General features: G+C 40.1%; 3 protein-coding genes across 11 annotated transcripts in view; 1 reads left to right on the forward strand and 2 right to left on the reverse strand.

Moving 5' to 3' along the window:
- myh10 (myosin, heavy chain 10, non-muscle) overlaps nucleotides 1–2,251 on the forward strand; it is a 45,980-nt gene extending 43,729 nt beyond the window's left edge. For all 5 annotated transcript variants that reach the window (XM_057337398.1, XM_057337400.1, XM_057337401.1 and 2 more), the window contains 2 exons: nucleotides 260–432; nucleotides 559–2,251. In XM_057337398.1, the coding sequence (XP_057193381.1) occupies nucleotides 260–432; nucleotides 559–694 (309 nt within the window). In that variant the 3' untranslated portion in view covers nucleotides 695–2,251. The remainder of the gene's footprint in view (nucleotides 1–259; nucleotides 433–558) is intronic.
- A 395-nt stretch (nucleotides 2,252–2,646) lies between these two features.
- On the reverse strand, nucleotides 2,647–14,848 carry ubn2a (ubinuclein 2a). Of its 5 annotated transcripts, none has more exons than XM_057338495.1 (17): nucleotides 13,505–14,848; nucleotides 12,709–12,825; nucleotides 12,507–12,608; nucleotides 10,110–10,238; nucleotides 9,725–9,825; nucleotides 8,378–8,879; nucleotides 7,887–7,957; nucleotides 7,654–7,783; nucleotides 7,433–7,542; nucleotides 7,214–7,324; nucleotides 6,975–7,115; nucleotides 6,844–6,891; nucleotides 6,640–6,685; nucleotides 5,219–6,538; nucleotides 4,933–5,140; nucleotides 4,579–4,647; nucleotides 2,647–4,091 (listed from the first exon to the last, which is right to left on the reverse strand). In XM_057338495.1, exons 1-17 carry the CDS (start codon nucleotides 13,805–13,807, stop codon nucleotides 4,045–4,047), a joined length of 3,555 nt encoding a protein of 1,184 aa, XP_057194478.1. In that variant the 5' UTR covers nucleotides 13,808–14,848; the 3' UTR covers nucleotides 2,647–4,044. The 5 variants fall into 5 exon arrangements, with proteins under 5 accessions (XP_057194478.1, XP_057194477.1, XP_057194481.1 ...); XM_057338494.1 differs by having other exon boundaries at nucleotides 7,645–7,783; XM_057338498.1 differs by lacking the exon at nucleotides 12,507–12,608 and having other exon boundaries at nucleotides 7,645–7,783.
- Nucleotides 14,849–15,296: 448 nt separating this feature from the next.
- ift56 (intraflagellar transport 56) lies at nucleotides 15,297–21,951 on the reverse strand. The gene is made up of 17 exons (XM_057337980.1): nucleotides 21,452–21,951; nucleotides 20,566–20,712; nucleotides 20,380–20,472; nucleotides 20,191–20,305; nucleotides 20,040–20,089; nucleotides 19,810–19,955; nucleotides 19,457–19,628; nucleotides 18,407–18,584; nucleotides 18,269–18,324; nucleotides 18,144–18,197; nucleotides 17,996–18,059; nucleotides 16,596–16,684; nucleotides 16,429–16,512; nucleotides 16,263–16,332; nucleotides 15,983–16,089; nucleotides 15,741–15,874; nucleotides 15,297–15,609 (listed from the first exon to the last, which is right to left on the reverse strand). Exons 1-17 carry the CDS (start codon nucleotides 21,452–21,454, stop codon nucleotides 15,498–15,500), a joined length of 1,674 nt encoding a protein of 557 aa, XP_057193963.1. The 5' UTR covers nucleotides 21,455–21,951; the 3' UTR covers nucleotides 15,297–15,497.
- Between the last annotated feature and the right edge of the window lie 23 nt (nucleotides 21,952–21,974).

The following is a 21,974-nucleotide window of genomic DNA, read 5'->3' on the forward strand; positions in this document are numbered from 1 at the left end:
CGCTTCGTCCCACCTTCCCTGTGCTACCGAAACTTCTAGAATTTTCTGACAGTGACAATTGGAAAACGATTTTTAAAATGTGTGTAAATGTGTACAGTTTTTGTTTATTTGCAATATATCGTAATTAGTGATATAAGCTCAAAACTTACTTGAGCTAAATATACACTTAAAAACATGCTACATGAAAATAAATATTACCACAGTTATTAGCACCACAGAATTTTTTAGTTATAGAAGCTCACCGTGCCTTTCGTTGTAGATGGAAAAGGCGAACTCGCGCATGAAGCAGTTGAAAAGGCAGCTGGAGGAGGCCGAGGAGGAGGCTACTCGAGCGAACGCCTCCCGCAGGAAGCTGCAGAGAGAGCTGGATGATGCTACTGAAGCCAGCGAGGGTCTGAGCCGCGAGGTCAACTCGCTCAAGAACCGGCTCAGGTAAAACACACATCACATGCATCTGTTTTGGCATTAGTTCATTTTGATCCTTGGTTGTGACTAAAAGAATAAAACAGAAAAATATTCTTAAATGTAACCCCTGACATATCATTCCCGCTCCTCCAGGCGAGGAGGTCCTGTTAGCTTCTCATCCAGCCGCTCCGGGCGCAGACAGCTGCAGATGGAGGGAGACTTCTCTGACGACGACGCAGACAGCAAGGCCAGCGACCTGAACGAGAACCAGCCGGCTCAAGCGGAATAAAGCACAGCGCCCTCCCGTGGCCATCAGGCCCCACAGCATCAACCACTTCAGAACGTCTCTCAGCACCTCATTCTCCTCAGCGTGGGGTCAGCGGTACAGAAATAGGACCAGTTAGCAACTCGCAACACTACCACACATAGAATAACACACCCTACGTTTCTGTACTCTCCCCATCCAGGGAGCATCAACTCTGCCTTACTCTAAAAATGCTTCAAGACCATGCGTACATTTGCAGCCTTTAGAACATGAAATACTACACTTCAAACGTACAAGTGCATTTCACACATCAAACCTTCCTCACACATATTCATGTACACAATGAAAGTCTTTTATTCAAATGTAGTTTAATGATGTAACACTATCGCCTAGCTAAGCAGACTGATTGGATCTCTGGTTGTCCAATAAACCCGTCCTGCAGTTTTTGGGTGAAGAGGCGCATGTGCTGCTTGTTTGAATCCTGTGGCTCTGGACCGGATCTGAAATGGACGTTCAAAGAAAAACTGTGAAAAGCTACTCGCTTCTGCATCTCTCCATTTAAATGCATTCAATTCGTTTAAACGTGACGAATAGCTCAGGCGACTGCATTTGTGATTTATCTTCATTTGATTCAAGGCCCGTTTAAAATGTCGGGCGATTCCGAGGCATTTTAAGAATTAGGATGTTGTCGCGAAACGCAATTAGCTGCACATTGTAGAAAAGCCATATAAGGCCACTTCAACTGGAAAGGAATTCTAAAGCACGTCAATATGAAGCTTTTACATCTGTTTTATTCCCTTTGTATGTGAGAGAATTTGATGGTACTTCTCAAATCCAGCCGCTTTATCTATTTGATACATTACATGTGAAGACAGCCATTGGAAGAAACGGACCGGGCAGATGAAGGAAGATCTTGATCGCACTCATCAGTGCGAAAGCAAAATGAACTGGACCAGAAATATTCATAAAGCACTTTTCTGAATTAGCTCAGCTGTAACGCTTTGAACGCTATAGTAGATTTGCTCTCGTCAGTATTAGTAAGGTGATGTATGGAAACTGTATTGACCCGTTCCACTGTTAGCAGTGAATGACGTGTTTCTTAAAAAAGTGCCTTAGACACTAACTAGAAAACATCGGTGAATAAATGAAGTATGTCGAGTATGAATAACGGTGTAAGAAACGCTAACATGAAGGCAAAACTTCAACTTAAATTGAAATAAACATGCTATGTAACCCTCGTTTTGTTATTTTGTATTTGACTGTGCTATGAATCATATCCAGTATACTGCTCTACTGTCCCCTGTGTTCTCATTGCGTTGTGGGGAAGAATCTGTGTTATCCACTATAAAGAATCCTCCGCGATGAGCGAGCGTGATTTCATTGGGTTGAAAGCTTTATCATCCGTGATCTAGTCACTATTATTGCAGTTATTATTATTGCTATAGTATCACTTCTATTATTGAACTGGCTGTTGACAACCAGGCGTTCAACTGCAAATGTCTCTCCTCTTGTTTTTCTCTTGTATACTGTATTTCTAGACGACAGTGAGTTTTATAAAGGAAAAATAAAACATTCATTCTAGAAGCATGCTTTTCTTTTGTTTTCTGAACATGGTCCTCATTACTGGTTTGAAAAAAGGTAACGCGTGTTCGTTAGTTTCATGTTGGCGATTGATCAATTATACAATTATTTATACAAAATTTTGCCATGTAGATTCAAAATTTGCAATATTTTTATGTCAACATCAAATGATTCACATCCCATTTTGTATGACATAAGTATGTTTACGAGAAAACTTGATTAAGAATTTGACTTTATCCATCTGGTGTAGAAGTTTTTGTGCCGATAAATAATACTCATGACGATCAGGAATAAACAAATGGGTTCATTTTTGGCTAATACATTTTATAACGTTAGCACATTGTAAACCAGTGCAGTCGTCTGCTTTGCCAATAATATTACTGATGTACAAACCACCAGATCCACAATTTTTTTATTGAATTATTTTTCAGCGCTCTCACTTGAGACAAAAATGACGCATTATTCCAGAATCAAGACAAAAATAATCGACTCGTAAGAAAGTCTAGACGTGAGCTTCCATTAGAATCGTTCCCACCCACTTCAGCGTTTTAGAAAAGAAAATCAAGCAATATAAAATTCAATTTAGAAATGTCCGTCATCACACTACCCACATCGACAAGTAAAGACCACACATTTAGTTTGGCCTACAAACAGATACAGAACATTACAATGACAACACACACAGACACCTGACCTGTTGCTTGTTAACTCTGAGCTAATGCTGTCATCTTTGGTGCCCTTTCTCATTTTAACACAGTCATAAGATGCAGGTGAACAGTGCAAGACATCATGAATTGATTGGATGAAATGTGAGAACTAAATATCCAGTGACATATTGGGACAATTTTGACACGCATACAAACAAATCTCCCCAAAATCCACACACACACATCTAATGGTTAGAAGTAGAGAGCTAAACCACAGCTTACTTTTGCATTGAAGCATTGTACAGTCCTGCATAGTTATTCAAACTTACAAACTAAGGCGTTTTATTGAAATTGTCGGGGGTTTGTACTGATAATAAGCAAAATTAAGTTGAAATAAATTTCAAGTAGAATATAATCTCAATAATCTATGAAAAACTTGCACACAATTCATCATTCATGAAAGAATATTTTCCAAGATTTTTTTCCACAAGGTCCAGTGAGATACACAGCACCAAGACAGCGAGACATCTGCGCACACAGATGATAAACATCATACAGACTGACCTTAAAAGAAAATATATCACGTAATATTTATGTATATTTTATATACATATGCAATTTATTCTACCAATAAACAAACATTGTAAATCCCTGTGTCAAAAAATTATAAATAATTTACCCATATGTATTATTATTAATAGCTACTATTCTAACAGTCTTTAGGAAACGGTTGGACGACAACATCCCTAATTTTCGAACAAAAAATCTACTAAGAAAATAAACAAGGGAATGCACGTTTCCAGCCGACGATAACTTAAATAAAAATTATCTGCTTTGTTTTCTTCCTCTCAATAACTATCTCTGTGTCCACAGTGATTAAGGTCTTTTGTAAACATGTCGACAAAAATATTAAAATCCACCCAGCTTTCTTCTGTTCTCCAAATCTGCTTAAAAGCAGTGTGATGTTAATTTGAAGAAAAGATCATTGATAAAGTCCTCTGAATTTAATCTCAATGAAAGTGTAGGAAAGTCTTCCCCGCCTCATCGATTCCACAATTCAAGTTTTTCAGTTCTGATTTCGAGCAGCTGAGAAAAAAAAAACATCCATCTTGGATGCCGCCAGTGTGTACATTCTGCTTCTGATGGTCAGTGGGACTTCCTCTTGGTGTCTCCTCCCTGACTTTGGTTTGTATCTGTGAGAATAAAACATTGTGTTTTACTGCTTAAGATATTGCTATAGTCCAAACTGAAATGCTCATTACAAAACACAAATGCTCCGTTTCAAAATCAATTGAGCTGACGAAAAATGTACTAACATTTTTGGGTCAACTATATTTTTAACACTTAATGAAACCTACTTTATACAAGTGGAGTCTACCGCCTTTGAAATGCATTTCAACAAAGACATTTACTAGGTTTCAAAGCAACGCCATTGTCACACACAAGGACTCAAACAAGCGGAGGGTCAACTAATAACACCTTTTCCAGGAAACACTCTTTCCTGTAGCTCAGTGGTTAGAGCATGGCGCTAACAACGTTAAGGGATTGCACATACTTAGAAACAAAATGTATAGTATAATGCAATGTAAGTCGCTTTAGATAAAAGTCAAAAGCCAAATGCGTAAATGTAAAAAACACGACATAAAGCGACAGTGAGCTGGAGGGATTTGCAGCGTTTACCTGAGAAAGCAAGCTGCAAGTGGGGAGGTAGAGCAACCTGAGACCCTGGCTGCAGGCTCTTAAATAGATCTGGTGGACAGCAGGACGGGTGGAAATAAAGATGGACAGAAGGAGAGATGAACGAGTGCACATCAATCCAGGGGCAAATGAGATTGCAGAAACGCATCACCCAAGTAAGATGTGAGATGGGGGGGAAAAGGAGGAAGCAAGGTTAGGGAGACATAAAAAAACTAGGTTTCTAGCGACGCACAATACATAACACAATCAAACACAATACAGGCAAACATACAAGCCACTGGAGGAAAATAGGTGCAGCTACAAGGAGGGTGTGCTAGTGTGCATAGAGACACTTACTCTGTGCCAGGGTGTATCCTGAGTTTGGAGCGGGTGAAGCCCCCATGTTGCTGCAGCCTGGAATTCCAGGACCTGGTGGATTGAAGTTGAGTAGCGAGGGGAACTGGAAGGGTAGAGAAACAGGCACTAGACCCCCGAGCATCCCAAAACCCAGGGGGAGGGGTGAGGTTATTGAGCCCAAGAGGTTACTTCCTGATGCTGTTGACCCCTGGAGGAGGAGAGCAGTTACACAAGTTTAGCATGATTGAACTCTTGATAAAAAAAAAGCAGAGGGTGCATCGCTTACCTGTGAGTGGTGAGAGGAGACAGGAGGAGATTGTAGGGTCATGGCTGATGCCCGACTTGTTGAGGACTTGGCACTCTGGATAGCCCCTACCATTGGTCTCTGCCGCTGGCTGTGATTGGCTGGTACTGCTGAAGGGGAAGGACTGCTGTCCTGGCAACCCACAGACAGCGGCGAAACCATCGGGGTGGCTATAGTGTTGCTCGCTGCGCCACCCTGTGGACTTGTGGATTTTTGACCACCTGCAAAACTGTAGATTGCCTGTCCAGATCCGGATTTGACTCCAGGTCCCTGTGCGGTAAACGGTGGTCTGAAGCCTTGGCTCTTGGGGGTAAACTGGTGTGGGCTGGTGATCATCTGAGGTCTGGGATGAATCAGGGAGGGAGATAATGAAGGGGAAGGAGAGGAAGAAGGAGGAGGGGTAGGAGCAGGGGGTCGTGGTGTGAGTTTGATGATGGGAGAGCTACTACTGTGGGAAGACTTGGTAAGCGTGGCTTGCATGGGGGTGATAAAGTTTGACTGGTTGTGTGGCATAGAGGTAGTCTTGGCCTGTGATAACAGGGTGGAAGGAGAGGAAGAGTTCGTAGGGGGAGAACTAGGTACCCGTGACTGCTGAGGGCTTTTGGGGTTCAACTGCGAAGGGTGCAGGCTCATACGAGGCTGCTGGGAAACTCCTGTGCCAGTTATCCCACCGGCGACACCGAATTTGTTAGCGCAGTTCTTGGCTTGTCCGACAGGGGTTGGACCCAGCTTAACGATCGCCCCAAAGGACCTCTGCTGGGGCGGCATGAGGGGTGAGGCGGTAGGGGGTGGGCGGGGCTTAGCAGCCTGCGCTGCATTCATTCCCGACACGATTACTCTGTGAGAGGCCGTTACCGGATGTCTCTGCAAGGGTCCGGTATCTTTCAACATCCCGAAGGTCTCTCCTCGCATGGAAGACAAAGGAGATGAGGTGATAGGAGAGGAGAGGGAAGAAGAGGTAGTTAAACTGCTCTTATTCGAGATACCAGAGGACTCCATCTTTGCTGGATGGGAGGAATGCGACAGAGGAGAAGAATAGTGGCTGACCACCGATAAGGATCTGGCGATTCCAGGAGATGAGGCAGGTACGCCGTTGTTTGGCGTCAGACCCTTGGCAGCGTTACTGAGAAGAGCTAGAGCCTGGGAAATGGAGTCCAGGGAGTTAGCGGCCAGATCTTCGTCCAGTGAATCTGAGAGGCAGATAGGTTCGGAGGGTGAGGACGACGGTCTGCACGCAGGCAAGGCAGGAGAGGTAGAAGTAGTTCCAACACCTGGGGCGGGTCTCTGGGTCCAGCTGACCTCCTGGATCAGATCATCGGAGGAACAAACGTCAAACTATAAGTCGTGAAACTTAAACTGTTTCTGAGTGTAAAGACATAACAGTGTAGTTTGGTTTTACATACCGTCATTTTGGCAACTTTGGGGGTTGGAACAATTCTTTTCTTACCCCTGTAGGACAAAAATATTACAACACACAAATTTGAGAATCTATTCTTTATTTTTGGACTAGTTTATGAAACGGATATACTGTGTTTTGTCAGCACATCACTGCTATTTAATAATTTAGAACATTAGTGGAAAAAACATGAACATGTTGATATACTCACAGGCCTGTAAGGTGACCGTGTACCACACGACTTTCCTTAAAAAGCATCCTAAACAAACAAAGACTTTTGGTTACATAGTCCCTTGGCACCAGATATAGCATCAGCACAGGGTTACGACATTGCACACACACCTGGCCTGCATCCAGCCTTTGGGCCAGAGAGGTTTGACTTCATTCTCCATGAAGGCTTTGAGATAGTCTTCCACAGACAGAGAACACTGCTCCAGCTCATAGCAGCTCAGCTTCACACGCACCAGGTTGCACAAGAGAGTCCTGGAGAAACAAACGCACTCGTGTTTACGATCTGAACACCGTAGCCTGTAAATGACAACCCATTAGTGACGTTACACCAAACACGAAAAGATTCAAACCTGAGTTTGTCGTCCCATATGAACTTCTTCCTTGGTCCCATCACCCTCTTCCCTGGTTTCTCGTCATCATCGTCCTCTGATCCGTTCTTCTCACCCTCCTCCATCTGCTGCCTAGCACATTTAAAACAAGCTCTAATTCCGTAATGCACTCATCATTCTACTAATCCCTTTTAGCAAATGAAATCCTGTAGGCAGGAAAGTTAAAAAGCTCCGACTTACTTGGCAGCAACTTTCGCCATGCAGTCCATGTTATATCTGGCGATCTGCTCTGGCATGACACTGCACACGGCCAGTTTGAGCTTTAATAAGGGTGTGCGCAGACGGTCATCCTGATAGACAAAAAACAACATTAGGAAATATGTTAAACGACGACAGAATTTGACAAAGTATTCCTGTAACCCTCCCGGTATGGAGTAAGGGAAGTGATGTACCTCCCTCACCTGGATGTTGAGGCTGAGTTTTTTGAGGCGTTTGAGTAGCGCCTCTTTGTTACAGGGCACAAAGGCCTCCAGGTGAGAGTACACCTGTGACCGGACTTCTACCGGCTGCTCCTGAACCTGCAGCTCAATGCTGAATAAAGAAAAATGAGACGATAAATGAAGAGGACATGATTTGACAGAAGACAAATTCAAGTCTTAAATGTGGAATGAGAACAGATTGCGATTTCACTCACTCCAGCAAGATATTATTCATATCCAGAGTGAAGAATTTCTTTCTGCCTTCTTGATCAAATTGCTTTGACGCCTGAGTAAAAATGAATACAAAAAAATCAGGTTACGCAGGAAAATGGCATTACAGCGGGAACATAAACTCCCTGAAGTGCTTTTAAAATGGGAACCTTCATCCTACAGATTTCATCAGATTGTCGAGAGCCGAGTAAAAGGATTTTGTCAACAACTCATTGTGGGTATTTATGCAACTCTGCATATTTACTTTCCTCGTGGTTACTTTTTTACGTTTTGAACGGTAAAAATGATTGCGTATTGGATTAGCCTAGGCATTATGACAATGTTATGCAATAGTAGAACGATTGTTGGGTCAATGTATTTCAATTAATGCAAGCAAGGCAAGTATTTTTTATATACATTTTTCCCTTAATGCTTCTATAAAATGGACAACGATGAACGAACAGGGATATTAAAACATTCACAAGTAGTGACTCACAGCTCGTAGGTCCTCTATCCGTTTGATCAAGGGTGCCGGAAGTCCCTCAGGGAGAGGTGGAGGAGAGATGAGCCCTCGACTCAACACCCCTCCTCCCATCTTGTGCCTAGACGACGAGCCCGTCTCGACCTGTCCGTTTTCCCTACCCGAAGGGGTCATCTGAAGACCCGCATCCAAAAAACTAAAGTCCAGGTCCTGCATAATATCCTGTATTTCTCTTTCGTTGGCCGAACTGAGCAACGTCATCATAGCGGGATCGGCTGTCAGGTCAGCCAGTGAAAGGTCGTTGTGGTTGCCGTGGAGATGGGAGTTCTGCAGGAGGTTGTGGGGATTGGGCATGCTGGTGAGACCAGGGCCCACGTGAGGTGTGTTAGCGTCCCGTTTCCGAAGTTCTTCCTTCTCTCGCGTGAAACGGCGGAGCATTGCAGCAAGACACAGCGAATCCTTCATCAGTTTCTTTCTTTTCTTCTTCTCAGGACGGTGAAGGTTGAGGCCAGTCACTCTGTGAGCAAATATAAAAAACCCCTCAAAAATGTATTCTCTTTAGTCTTTCCAACATGTTGTGCTTCTTGTGTTGTGTTCACACCAAACGCGAACAATCGCGTTCCTCGCTCTTTGGGAAAAGTTCGTTATTTTCGTGTGAGTGACACGAGCTGACAAATATTCTCAACTTGCGCGGAAGACGAGATTGACGCGCATTCGCATAAATCGCTCCGCCCCATTCTCGTAATTCGCATCGCCTGCTGCGAGTTCTCGACTATTCGTATATTTCCATTGACTTTGTATGTAATTTACTCACGCAATTCGCGTTTGGTGTGAACCCCTATTACAGTTAATATTACTAATATATCTGATAAAAACTTGATTCACACCACTATGAATGTAATTGTATGATAAAAAACTATTATTTCTTGTAAGTTTTGTTAATGTATCTTATTAAAAATGTGATAATACAGTAAATTCCATATATTATTTAATTTTCTTTGTTTTTTTACCTTTGCCAATACTATCTAACATGTAAAAGCTGCATTGCAACAATGCTAAACTTTGGCACAAAAGAACTTTTCAATAAAATATTTATGATCTGGAAGTGATGTCTTAATTCTGTGTCATTAACAAAATCAAGTCATTTTAAAGAATAAGTTTCCAGAACATTTGTATTGTATGATAGAGCAAAAAGAAAAAGAGGTCATAAAAATGGCTAAATTGTTTAACATGGTTTTGTCTAAGCACAAGGCTTTGCTTCTAAGTAACCAATAGACTGTAAAATAGTTTAAACTCCACAAAAGTTCATACATTTTAATAACTTTTTTAACTTCAGATTTACAAAAGAAGTTACATTCTTACCCTTGTTTGGATACTTTGTTCTTTCTGGGTTTCTTCTCTTCTATACTGGTACAGTCTTTCTTCTTCCTTCTCTTTATCAATGGCTCCTCCCCAGCTCTCATCTACAAACGGACACCAGAAATCATCGTTCAAGTTATGAATTATGATCAAGACCTTACAAAACGTTTGATGATCCAATCTTATAAAATGCATCCCATCATTCTACCAAATGAGGAAAACTTCACAGATTACATGTTTGACTTGAATGAAAAGTAAAGTCTGCATAATTTGAAAAAATCGACATGTTTAAGCCATACAGTGTCATGGATCATAAAGCTAACATTGTTTTTTTTTTTATTCAATTTAAGGAATTGTTCGCTCAGCAAAGAGAACGTGGAAAACTCACCCTGGATTTTTGATCTTTTTCTCCATCCTCTCCTTCAGATTCAGAGGCGGCTCTGAACTGCAAAGTACCCGTGTTGATGTAGAATCCTCCGAGCTTGGTGGTCAGAGAGGCTGGAACAAGCTCATCATACTAACAGAAAAGAGACACAAGGACATACACATGCGTTTTGGATATTTGTGATCAGTGTTTCTGATATCACGTGTAAGCATAAGCTCTATGAACACAGAGACTTTGAACCAAATACCTAAAACGTTAACATAAAAAAAACACTGGTGACACTTGAACACAAACACCCTTTGGCCGGGTTTCACAGACAAGGCTTAAGGCTAGTCCCAGACTTAAATGAAAGTTTGAGCTCAACTGAAAATAACATATCTTAAAATATGTCAGTGCCATTGTTTTGTCTAAAGGTGCACACAAGTAATGTTTCTTTCTAAAGCATGTTTATAAAAGTGCCTTAAATATCCTCATTCAACTAGGGCTGCAACTAACGATTATTTTAATTGTCGACTAATCTAACGATTATTATTATTATTATTCGGTTAGTCGACTAATCTAACGATTGTTATTGTTCGATTAGTCGACTAATCTAACGATTATTTTTTATCTAATAAAGATTTTTTGGATTCCCTTATTAATCCCTTGGCAAACTTTGCAAATAAACAATAAGTTCTAGTATTTTCTTACATTATAAAGCAAATCATACTTTTTACTCCACTACATTTTATAAATAAATATTGTTGTTTTAACATTTTAATCCGTGTTTACATTAAAATCACCATCTTCTTTTAATTAAGTAGTTTTAATTTTAAAAGTAAAAAAAATACTGATTTTTTATGTACTTAAGTACTGTATTAAAGGTAAAAAAATGTTTTATTGCACTTATGCTTTTTGTTGTCCTTATGTTGTTCCAATTGCTTCCATTGTTTCCCTCATCTGTAGGTCAGTTTGGATAAAAGCGTCTGCTAAATGACTAAATGTAAATGTAAAAACATTAAAAAATGTGTATATGAAATACTAGAGCGTGATATATGCTCTGTATTTTTTTCCTCCACGTAATATCCGACTCTATTTTCAGTCTCATAATGTAATTGAGTAAAAGTAAAATACTACTATCTGTCTCTGTTTATTGTACAAAACTGTATCACTGTATAAAAGACTCTAATGCAGAGTGGCGTAAAGCGAGCCCGCGCACCCTGAACTCAGAATGATGCGCTTAATGCATTTGCTTCGTTATTTACAGTTATGCGCATCCCGGACGCACAATGATGCGCTTAAAGCACCTACTCCTTCTGAAGTCCCGGGGATCATTTTGCTCCCCAAAGTAAATAATAGTTAGAACACAACGAGAAGAGATGATATGTTACATGTTTAACACATACAATCCGACAGTATACAGTTAAATCAGAGGTTTAAAAAGAGTTATTTCGTATGAAGACGCAACATATTCAGACCGCTTCCAGTGCTTCTAATAAGCTAAGGTATACTCAGCGAGTAACGTTAACTCACAGTCTCTAGCAAAATACATTTTAAACAAAACCATAGACTATCATCTTGTCATTATGAAGAATAATGAAAACATTGGAACATGTTGGAAAGAGTAGCGTCCTGACCGTCACCGTACACACGCATGCTGACTGGTGATTGACAGACGGCACCAGCGGTGGTCAAAGTTTATTAATTATGCTATATTGGTTTATTCCTCGCATAAAGCTATCGAATGACATAAAAAGTGCATTGGTGGTTTCATGATAGTCAGTCCTTTTTGAAGCTTAAGAGTAATTTAAGCAGGGTCACATTCTGCAAAGGTTCACATACACTAACTTACACTAGTACAATAGCGTTAATGTAAATCATTAATGTAAAGTGTAGTTTTACATTACAAAAAAGTAAATTACAAAAAAGTAATTTATTATGAAAGTCTACATCTACGTGCCCCTCTCCGTCCGTTTGTGATTGCGTGTCCATGCTGTGATGATCCCATTCCGGGGGTAACGTTAGGGGGAATTCCTCCGTCCATTCATTAACTTACTGCGTCCGAGGCTCTCGATCGCTTTTTGTCGGGTGTATTATACTTTCTCTTGTTCTGCTGATTAACTTACACACGTCTGGGAACAGAAACTGCTATTACAGCAGATAAACGTAAATAATACGAAGCGTCGACGCATTTCACGCACGTCGACGTATTTTAGTAGTCGACGTAATCGACGACGTCGACGCGTCGTTGCAGCCCTACATTCAACTAAGGCGTAGTCCTGGCTAAAGCTAAGCCTTGTCTGCGAAACCGGGCCATAAAGTTCAGGCAGCATTAAGGGTGTTGGTTAAACAGCATGTTAAATGGCAATCCATCATCTCCATAGCGATGCAGGTCTGTTGCCATGGCAAGTGCCCACTCACAGCTTCCGTGTTGTCTATGAAGGGGTCACTCTCATCATATCCGAAGCCAATGTCAATCAGATCCTGCATCCGATCTTTCCGCCTCTTTTTCCCCGCGTTACCCTGTAAGGCCAACATCGACGGCAAAATGACAAACACGCCCTCATTTAGCTTTTGCGTGTCCATCCATCTCACAGAACACAAAGGAACTTTAAACACTTACATATTTGCTTTCGAACTTTTTGGCCAGCGCCTCGACTTGCTGACGTTCTCTCTCATCGTCGTTAAATGGATCGTTTGGGTCCAGGACAGACGTAGAACCTCGTGGAACCTTCTTGGCCTGCAAAAGATGATTTATCTGTCGATAAGTCATGGTCAGGTGCCCTGATCAGAAGGCCAAAATATTTCAGACATTTCTAAATATATAACAGCTACGCTCCTGTTGCGATCTAAAAAGAGCACAACTATTTCTGGATTCATTCAATCCTGTTGACATCTGAGAAACACACATGTCAACCATCAGATGTTCATTGACATTTATGTATTTTTTTCCCAAAGCGACCTAAGCATATTTATATCAGTGTTCCGTGGGATCGAACCCATGACCTACGCGTTGCAAACATCACGCTTTACCAACTGATGAATACGTTTACAAAATAAAAGTTACATGAAGCTACATCCAATTCTGCGTTAATGGTCTTCACACTCCTAATGCTCGGGCCCTGGGGACACCAGGTCACGTGCTCCATAAAGTGATCTTAAGTTTATAAGCCGAATGAAGCGTAACACGCTCGAGACACGTCATCAATGACATTCACAGCATATTATTAAGACTTGACGCGTCTGTCAAGAGCAGCTTTTAAAAAGTTTATGATTGACATCCACCCCCCACACAGCTCTGCTAACAGGCTAATTCTTTCAGCAGATAAACACCAAACATCGTCTCTATCGCAACAACCCAAAGGCAGCATTCTGTTCCCTAAACTGCCCCGCACAGTCACCTCATCACATTTCGGTACCTGTTGAGACTGAATGAGCTCGCTGTAGTTAAACTCGGCCGAGCGCTGCTCGTCGGGCTCGGACAAACACAGATCGAGCCGCACCGTCTTCCCTCGGGGCTCGTCGCCGTCTCTCTTCCCCATCGAACCCCCGCGGTCACCCGTCGCCGTCACCCCGGTGCCCGTCATCATCGTCCTGCCCTCTCTGTCAAAGCTCGTGTCCGCATCTCCGTCCTCTTCCAGCCGCCGTCTCCTGTCCTCCGCGCCCGACCCGCCGGCCAGGGCCGTCAGGGTGACAAACTGCACTTTTCTCGGTTCGGCCATTTGGATGTTCAGGGTTCTTGGACACACACTCGGCAGCGGGGCCAAACAACTTGATTTCAAGAGCTTCGAGTCGGACGGATGGGACGCTCGGAGGCCGTGCGGATGCTAGAGTTCCCTCCGCGCCTCACGGGAAGCTCGCGGGTAGAGATTGCCGGATGAAAGTCGATTTTGGAGGCGAAAGCATCCTCGATCGCTACGCTCGGGGGACCGAGTCGCTCAGAACGGCCATCTTACACGAGAGAGAGTAAATAAAAGAGCGGAGACGAGCGAACTGAGCATGCGCCAACACGGTCGCCGGAAACGTCGTGCGCGACGGAGACGTCGAGGTGGCCAATCAGAGGACACCGAGAGCAGCGGCGTGTCCAATCAAAGACGGAGACCCCGGCGACGGACGCTGTAATGAGCAATTAAAGACGTTACAGTGGTGAAAGGATTCCCCGTGATATTGAACTAATACACAGACATGAAACTAATGCTTTCAAGTGTTTTCCTGATGATTTATTCAAGTGTCCTTTTTATGCTTCGAGATAACGTTTTTCTTTGGACTTGACAGACAATTTATTGTTACATTGTTACGAGTTTATAAATGTGTCATTTTTCCAATTAATTTAACGGAATATCACATACTAATTTTAAAATGCAAACACGCTTGGGTTTATATTATACCAATGGTTGAACATGTTTCTAATTTGTTAAGTTCTAGATGAAATTCTAGAGATGAGCAGAACATGCTGGAAATTCAATTGCATACAATATTCTTAAAATCAAACAAAAAATGTTTTTTAATATTTGTCATTGCTTTAAGAACATTTTCATTTTGTCACAGTATATGTTGAACAAAATCAATTTGCTTTCATTGATGTTTGTGCAAAAGGTGTAAATCTATCATGCCAAAACCTCTTAACTGTTCATGAATATGTTTAAATGTTAAATTCAAACGTATATAACATTTACAGAACGTTAACGTAAAAAGATGAAACTTGTAGGTTTAAAAAAATGTAAGGGATTGTACATTACGTTTCATGAGTGCCCTTATTTTATGTTAAGAGATTATTTTTTATTTGACATGAATCATTATTATTCATGAATTATATAGTGTCCCTTTTATATTAATTAAATATATTCTTTGAATATCTATAATAAAATAAAATTTGAGTATGTTTATTGACACTATAACAGCATTGTCATTTTCTCCACAAACATTATTTTAATCTGACAACACTTGAACAAAAGTTTTATGCCAGAGCTACAGTACATAACTTTAGTACATAACCCCTGTTAAAAGCAATATTGATGTTCCCAGGATGAATCATATAACGGTATATTTTACTCCAAGTATAAAGAGACTTTGTTTGCTACATTGTCCATTGAACAGAAAAGCGCTCGAAAAATAATTCGCATGAACTGACATTTAAACAAATATTACAAAATATATTTTTACCTATGTAGTGAGCTCAAAGATCGGAGAGAACATAAAATAACACTTAAATCAAGTTGAAAGTCTTTTATTTATACGATGCATCTGATATGTTGCATTCCTCACATTTTGTAAATAGACAAACAAGCTCACAAAACAAAACAAATATATTGTATTTATTTGACAAAAGTAGAAATGCTCCAAAACGGGACAAATTATTCCTCCACTGTTATCAAGCAGAAGTGTCAGTGTGTGTTGGCTGATGTGAATCAATCAGAGAAGCACTCTGTTGTCTTTGGCCCATTTCTTCATAATACGGATGATGTACTCAACCTGTGGGTTTCCACTGTTCCTCAACATTGGCAGAACCTCCTTCAGCGTTTCTCTGCAGAAACAGCAACAAATATAACCACAGAGGCCATTCACTGAGCAATGTTCATCTGAAATACAGCTAACAAACCATTCCATTTCAATATCGTCGAATAACAACTAGGATAACTTGGTATCGCTTCGTACCTGGACTCTCGACCGGCCAGTATGAGCTGGAAGATTCCCACACATGCTCCCCGCTTCCCCTCCCAGTACTCCGGGTTTGGATCCAATCTCTCCAGAGCATCGAAAGCTTTAGCTGCATAATAAAACTGTCCCATCTGAAACAAGATCACATAACATCATGGATAACTGTATCCGTAGCAACTTCTCTTATCGCACCTTGCGGTTTTTGAAAGTGAAACATTCCAAATCAGACTCTGAATCACCTTGTAGCAGTCATTTGCGATGAGCTGAAGGATGCTGAACGAGTCTGATGAGGTTTCCATCCTCAGATAGAGTTCCCAAGCCTGACGCGCCTTCTGATTCATAATGTCTACCACAGAGAATGACATCAGTAAATCGACTATTCAAAAAACACCTTATCATTTCTTACAAGAGAAGTTTTCAACAACTGAGTCATGGATTATTGAATGAAAATATTATGAGAACGGGTTTGTTGGCCAACCTCAAAACCTTTGAGATTCAAAGAGATATTGTTAAACCTACAGCAGCGTGCTGACCAGCTCAGGAACACATAATCGCTCTTGATCTTCTCGTTCTGAATTAACAGGAACACCTGTTCACATTAAAGTCAGATTAAGTGTCAAAGCCCTGGAGAATCATTAACATGAATTTGACTTTCAAATGACATCTACTGAAGCACATGTGATACCTCTTCAGCTTCTCTGTAGTTTCCCAGCGCTGCTTTGGCCTGAGCGTAGTCGAAGTTGAACGTGTCGTCGTTGTAGAAATAACTCTACATGGAAACAAAATCCATTTTTAAATGTGAATATATTCATGTTATTTGCTCTTAATCTAAACACACTTATCATGCTTTACCTTGACTGAGTTGAGATAGATAAGAACATCTTCAAACTGTTTGAGCAGGAAGAAACAAGAGGCCATACACTGCCGGCCTGGTATTGTGTCTTATAGGATGAGAAAAGAGAGAAATCAGTCATTAACTTGGTTTTACTATATCCAAGTAACTTCATGTCCAAAGAAACAAAGGTAACATCTAACAGCCATAGAGATTTTGGGTTAGCACAAGAGCCGACCTCAGAATCGATGACATATATTCACCAGTGGAGTGGACCAGTAACTATGTTAGGAACCATAATAAAACACATGGTTTAAGAGAACTGTTCAAATAAAAATCTGATGCTCGCCAAAAACACTGACATGTGCAGTTCAAATAATAGTCGTAGCACCAACCGTATGCAAGGAGTCAGTGTTATTTTAGATTATTTTATTGTAGCTATATTAATATTTTGAAGGTTTTGTTTTATTTAATATAGCAATTTCGTCATTTTATTATTTATTCATTTATAATATTGCCATGTAAGTTTTTTATTTCAGTTTTAGATCATTTTTTATTTATTTTCAGTGAATAATTTTAGTGATTTAAATTCATTTCAGTTTATTGCTAGAGCAATATTCCAAATTCTCGTTCATGTTTTTTTTTAGCATTTAGGTTTATAATTGTTTTATTTTAATTAACAGAAATGTTTTAACTGTTTTAGTTAATGATTAACATTAACAATGCTTTTTGAAGTGTAACAATATTTGTGGCATAATTTATGAATTAGCAAAACAAAAAATTATGATTTTTGAATATGATATCTGTTTAATCTTATTGGTTGACCTGCGTCAACATATAAAATGTTTCTTTTTTTACTGCTTTTACTGCTTAAAAAATTTCTCTCTTTAATTTAATTTAACTTAAAATAAAAAAAAATTTTAATTTAATTTTTTTTGTGACAGGCCTATTTCATTTTTATTGCTTTACATACAGATGGTTCAATTCAACCTTGATTGTCAATTCTATAAGTTGTATGTACAATAAAAAGGTTATTGAAAATTGTTAATGTCTGTTATTTAAATTGAACATGGTTTGGTTAATGCTGCAGAATTGTGTATTGTATTAAATTGTGTGTTATATAATTATACCCCTATCATCTACTAAAGAAATATGCAAAAAAAAGCTAATTCAGTCTCATGGGCTGCATAGAAACTTATTTTGACTTTTCTTGATTAATCCACTGCTGACCAACACTGAGTTTAATATTACAGAAGAGACACAGAACTGAACCTTTAAATGTGTTATTTTGTATCTAGGACAAAGTTCAGCGTGTGTGGAGAATACGAAGCCTGTCATTGGCTCTTTTCCACGCAGGACAGGGGCCGGGCCGCTGAACCAGCGCTAATATTGTTACGGTTAGCCTAAACAATGATGTTACCGCATTCACTGGCTGAGCCGCCAACCAACTGGAAAAACTGCTGGGCAATTTTCAAATGGTCCCTCTGTAAAATAAAACACACAAACAAATGTTTAACAACCCCACACAAATGAAAATATCATTATCATCACGAATAAACTTCACGAACCGATCCGATGTCTTGTCCCAAAGCTGCATTCACCACCCCTTTCAGAATGTACTCCTGCAAATGACACCAGAGAGTATAAACACTCACAAACCATAACCAAGTTAACTTGCAAGTTGCAGTAATACCTGAGGTGTGGTGGGCTCAAGGTCTTTGATGAGTTTGTAGGCCTCCTGAATGTCATCTGAAGATGACACGACACAGTTAATAATAAAGCTGCTAAGTCTCAGTGAGTCTGTTAAGGACAAGAGGTCTAGTCTGATCACCTTGTCTGAGATAGTAAATGACCAGATTGAGTCTGGCCTCTGCTATGACATCAATCAGAGGAGGCAGAACCTGCAGCGCTCCCTCGCCACCGCGAAACACCACCAGATTGTGCTGGATGAGCTCTTTGGCAAACTGAAACAAGCTGGACGAGATGTCTATCAGGTTCTTCAACTCCGTCTACAAAGCCCAGAGGGAGAAAACCATTGAATACAAGATAACAATCCTGAATGCACACTCATTACAGACAAAAACCCAATCCGTTTATATTCACAGTAAAACGGACTTTAGTCTTATTGATCAGTGCACACTATTCTAATGCAATGCTTATTGTTCATCATCGATTATGAAAGATTATGCCTCTAAAACAGCCTTTTCTTCTGGTACCAGAACCAAGGTTGCATGGGTGAGCCAATGACATTGTTATCGTTGCCATTTTCCATATTCAATCAAATAAAATCAAAGTCAAATCAAGTTAATGCATCGTAAATTCTGTCCTTAAAATATTAATGACGAAATAATGAAATTGTATCTTCCATAAAATGTAGCCTAACTGGTTATTTACAACCACCTAGTTATATGTAAGGGATAATCCACGGCTACATGGAGGCCAAGAAGCGCATTAAAATCCTTTAATGCACAGCTAGCTGTGGATTATCCCGCTTATACCATGATCATTTACGCATTTGGCAGATGCTTACATTGCATTATCCTATGCGTCTTTTTTTGTTTCTAAGTATGTGCAAACCCCTGGGATCAAACCCACGACCTTGGCGTTGTTAGCGCCATGCTCTTACCACTGAGCTACAGGAAAGCTAATAAAGTCAGTTAATTTCAAATGTTGACTGGACTACCCGTGCATTAAATGATTTAATGCACACCTTCCAGCCAATCAGAATCGAGTATTCAACCAGACCATGGCACAGTTTAATGCAAATTAATTCCCAGTTTTGCTCAGTCTTCAGTGCCTTGTTGTTTGTGATAATACAACGGACCTGTTTCCGTGCCGTAAACATAAATCCTGTGTTGGTATGTGTGGTAAAGTATCTGACCTCGGCAGCTTTGCCGTTATAGAGTCTAAAGTGATTGCAGGCTTTAAGGTTGAGGGCGATGGTGGAGTCAGGAATACTCTGTAGATACACAGCCAAAACCTCCTGAGATACGTCATAATAATCCATTTTATAGTAGCACAGGGCGACGTACACATTCAGCGCAAGAAGGTCTCTGTAGAATCGAAAGACACACATCATTATTTAACGTTTCAGCTTTTTCCATTGCTGTACTAAGAGGATTTTGACTTTCTATACAAACTGGACAAGCATTATAAAGTAAAACTCTCTGCAAAATTGTTGTTTTATTTGCAGATGCGATAATGGCATGGTTGCTTCTGCATGTTGTGACCTACCTGTTCTGCAGTAAGATGCGTTTATAGATGTCAATGGCCTCTTGATAGTGAGAGCGCATGTAGTGAATGGAGGCCAGACTCAGCTGATCCTCCGTCACATCCTCCAGATTCTGATGGAATCCCATCAGCTTCTTTTCATCATTAAACTTCAGACAGAAAGACACAGCAAATCACCCTCAGACGCCATTCATGATAATGCAAGTTAGATCAATAAGATAAACGCTTTTTACCTTATGAGCTAAATGAAAGAGAAGGCGATTCTGAATCTGAGACTTTGGTCCTGAAAACAAAAGCACATGGCAATGTTTGCTTGATATGTTTGCGTGAATGCACGTACAACTACACCTATTAATGAAGAGATGTGTGAAGGGGATGACAAACCCTTCAGTGCCGCCTCTTCAGCCTCTTTATAAAGTCCCAGAAAAAAGAGAGTACAACCCAGATACACCCACACATCCACTGGACAGTCTGGTTTCAGAGTCATGGCCTTGTACTCCTAAAATATAACAATAAGTTTATGAGTGTGATTTTAATATTCATATATTCACATCAATTGTCTCTCTGACTGACCTCCATCGATCTCTTGTGGTCCCCCAGATGAAAGGCACAGTAAACGATCCATAGATCTTCATGGTCCACTGACACCCCGCCGTTACGCTGGAACTGACATTGCAGACCGTTCGAAGGGTACAAAGGTCAAATCAACATGAAGATAAAATCTCAGCGCTTATTTGCTGATATCAATGGTGCTTGTACCTCCAGCAGAGTCAGGGCTCCCAGATAGTCTCTTTGATTTAGATAATCCTCAAGTTTTGGGGTCTTTTTCGTTTTGTTTTTTCTTTTCTTCTCTCTGGAACTGGTGGAGGTCTCGCCACCCACTGCCGGTTTCATCCGAGACAAAATCTTCATGACAGAAACAACAGTGCTGCCGAGCCAAGGTTTCCAATCCCTTTTTTGATCATGTGCATATCTAATTCCTCCACACTCAAAATGTATATTTATCTACTTGACTACACCCTGAACCAATCTTCTTATTTCATACATCCATATGTAAATGTTATTCACGTTTAATCGCCCGCCGTTATGTAATTTACATTGTTATTTGCACTACGCTGGAACAATCATTTGCACACTTGCAAGGCTAGAAAAAAATAAAGTTAAAAAAATCTATTTTTTCTAAACAAATAAAATAAAAAAATGAAGTATTTTATTGCAATTAATGTTTTTGATTATATTCTAGTATTTGTTATTGTTTTACAATTGTTGTGTTATAGGCTTATGTAGAAAATTATTGTAATAATAATAATCATTGTTATTATTATTAAAATGGTTTTCTTACTCATTGTTTTTGTCTGGTTTTTAGAAGAATTATCTAAACTTTCTGAAATCAAGACATGTTTAATTGAGAAGCAAAATGACTGTTAAATTTTTACTTAAAAACAAGGAAAACTATACGCCAATTGGGTAAGAAAAATAATAGGCAAATTTAGATATTTGATATTTATAAACAAGACAAAAATACTTAGTAGGAAATATATTTGCAATAAAAACATAACAAAACTGATCCACATTGTGTTACTAAACTTGTAAAGGCCTTTTTTGTGATCTAATACAAAACCCTAGCATGTTGTTTGATACTCACCATGGTGACGATGCTCAGACTCTCCCCAGTGTTGAAATGAGCAGACCGCTATATAATCACTATAATAATATTCTGGCCATCATATAGCCAACGAAATGTTTCACAATACGAGCTAGAACTGTATAAAAATATACATGGCAAATAATAAATAACGGCAGATCGTAAATTAGCACAGATAGCTAAGCAGCTAGCTAAAGTTGGCGAACAAGCTCGCGCTTCTGTGCACGATCAGTCAACAGGTCTGCAATGTCTTCAGATAAATGCAGTCGATTTTTACCATCCGAGCTAAATGAAATCATGTGCAAACGTCTTCATCATCTCATTATCAATCCTCCTCTTAGCTAACCTCGACTGCCATGTTTGGTTGCGAGGCGTCAGGCTGTTGCTAAGCAACGCATTCTTCATCAAGAGGAAAGCGTGTTATGTGATTCACGCACAGTTGTGTACTGTCTGATTGCGAATAAAAATATGTGGTTTTGGTGAAAATGTCAGACTAACCAAAGTAACAAGCTACAAATAAAGG

This window comes from Triplophysa rosa, linkage group LG7 (assembly GCF_024868665.1).
Source record: "Triplophysa rosa linkage group LG7, Trosa_1v2, whole genome shotgun sequence".
NCBI classification, from domain to species: Eukaryota; Metazoa; Chordata; class Actinopteri; order Cypriniformes; family Nemacheilidae; genus Triplophysa; species Triplophysa rosa.

Coding starts and splice junctions, on each gene's coding strand:
- ubn2a (XM_057338494.1), bottom strand. CDS start 13,807: ATGGCCGAACCGAGAAAAGTGCAGTTTGTCACCCTGACGGCCCTGGCC. Junction 12,609..12,708: donor AAAAGTTCGAAAGCAAATAT/GTAAGTGTTTAA, acceptor TTGGCCTTACAG/GGTAACGCGGGGAAAAAGAG. Junction 7,116..7,213: donor ATATGGGACGACAAACTCAG/GTTTGAATCTTT, acceptor TTGTTTCTCCAG/GACTCTCTTGTGCAACCTGG.
- ift56 (XM_057337980.1), bottom strand. Junction 16,333..16,428: donor ACTACAGAGAAGCTGAAGAG/GTATCACATGTG, acceptor TAATGTGAACAG/GTGTTCCTGTTAATTCAGAA. Junction 15,610..15,740: donor CTGGCCGGTCGAGAGTCCAG/GTACGAAGCGAT, acceptor CTGTTTCTGCAG/AGAAACGCTGAAGGAGGTTC.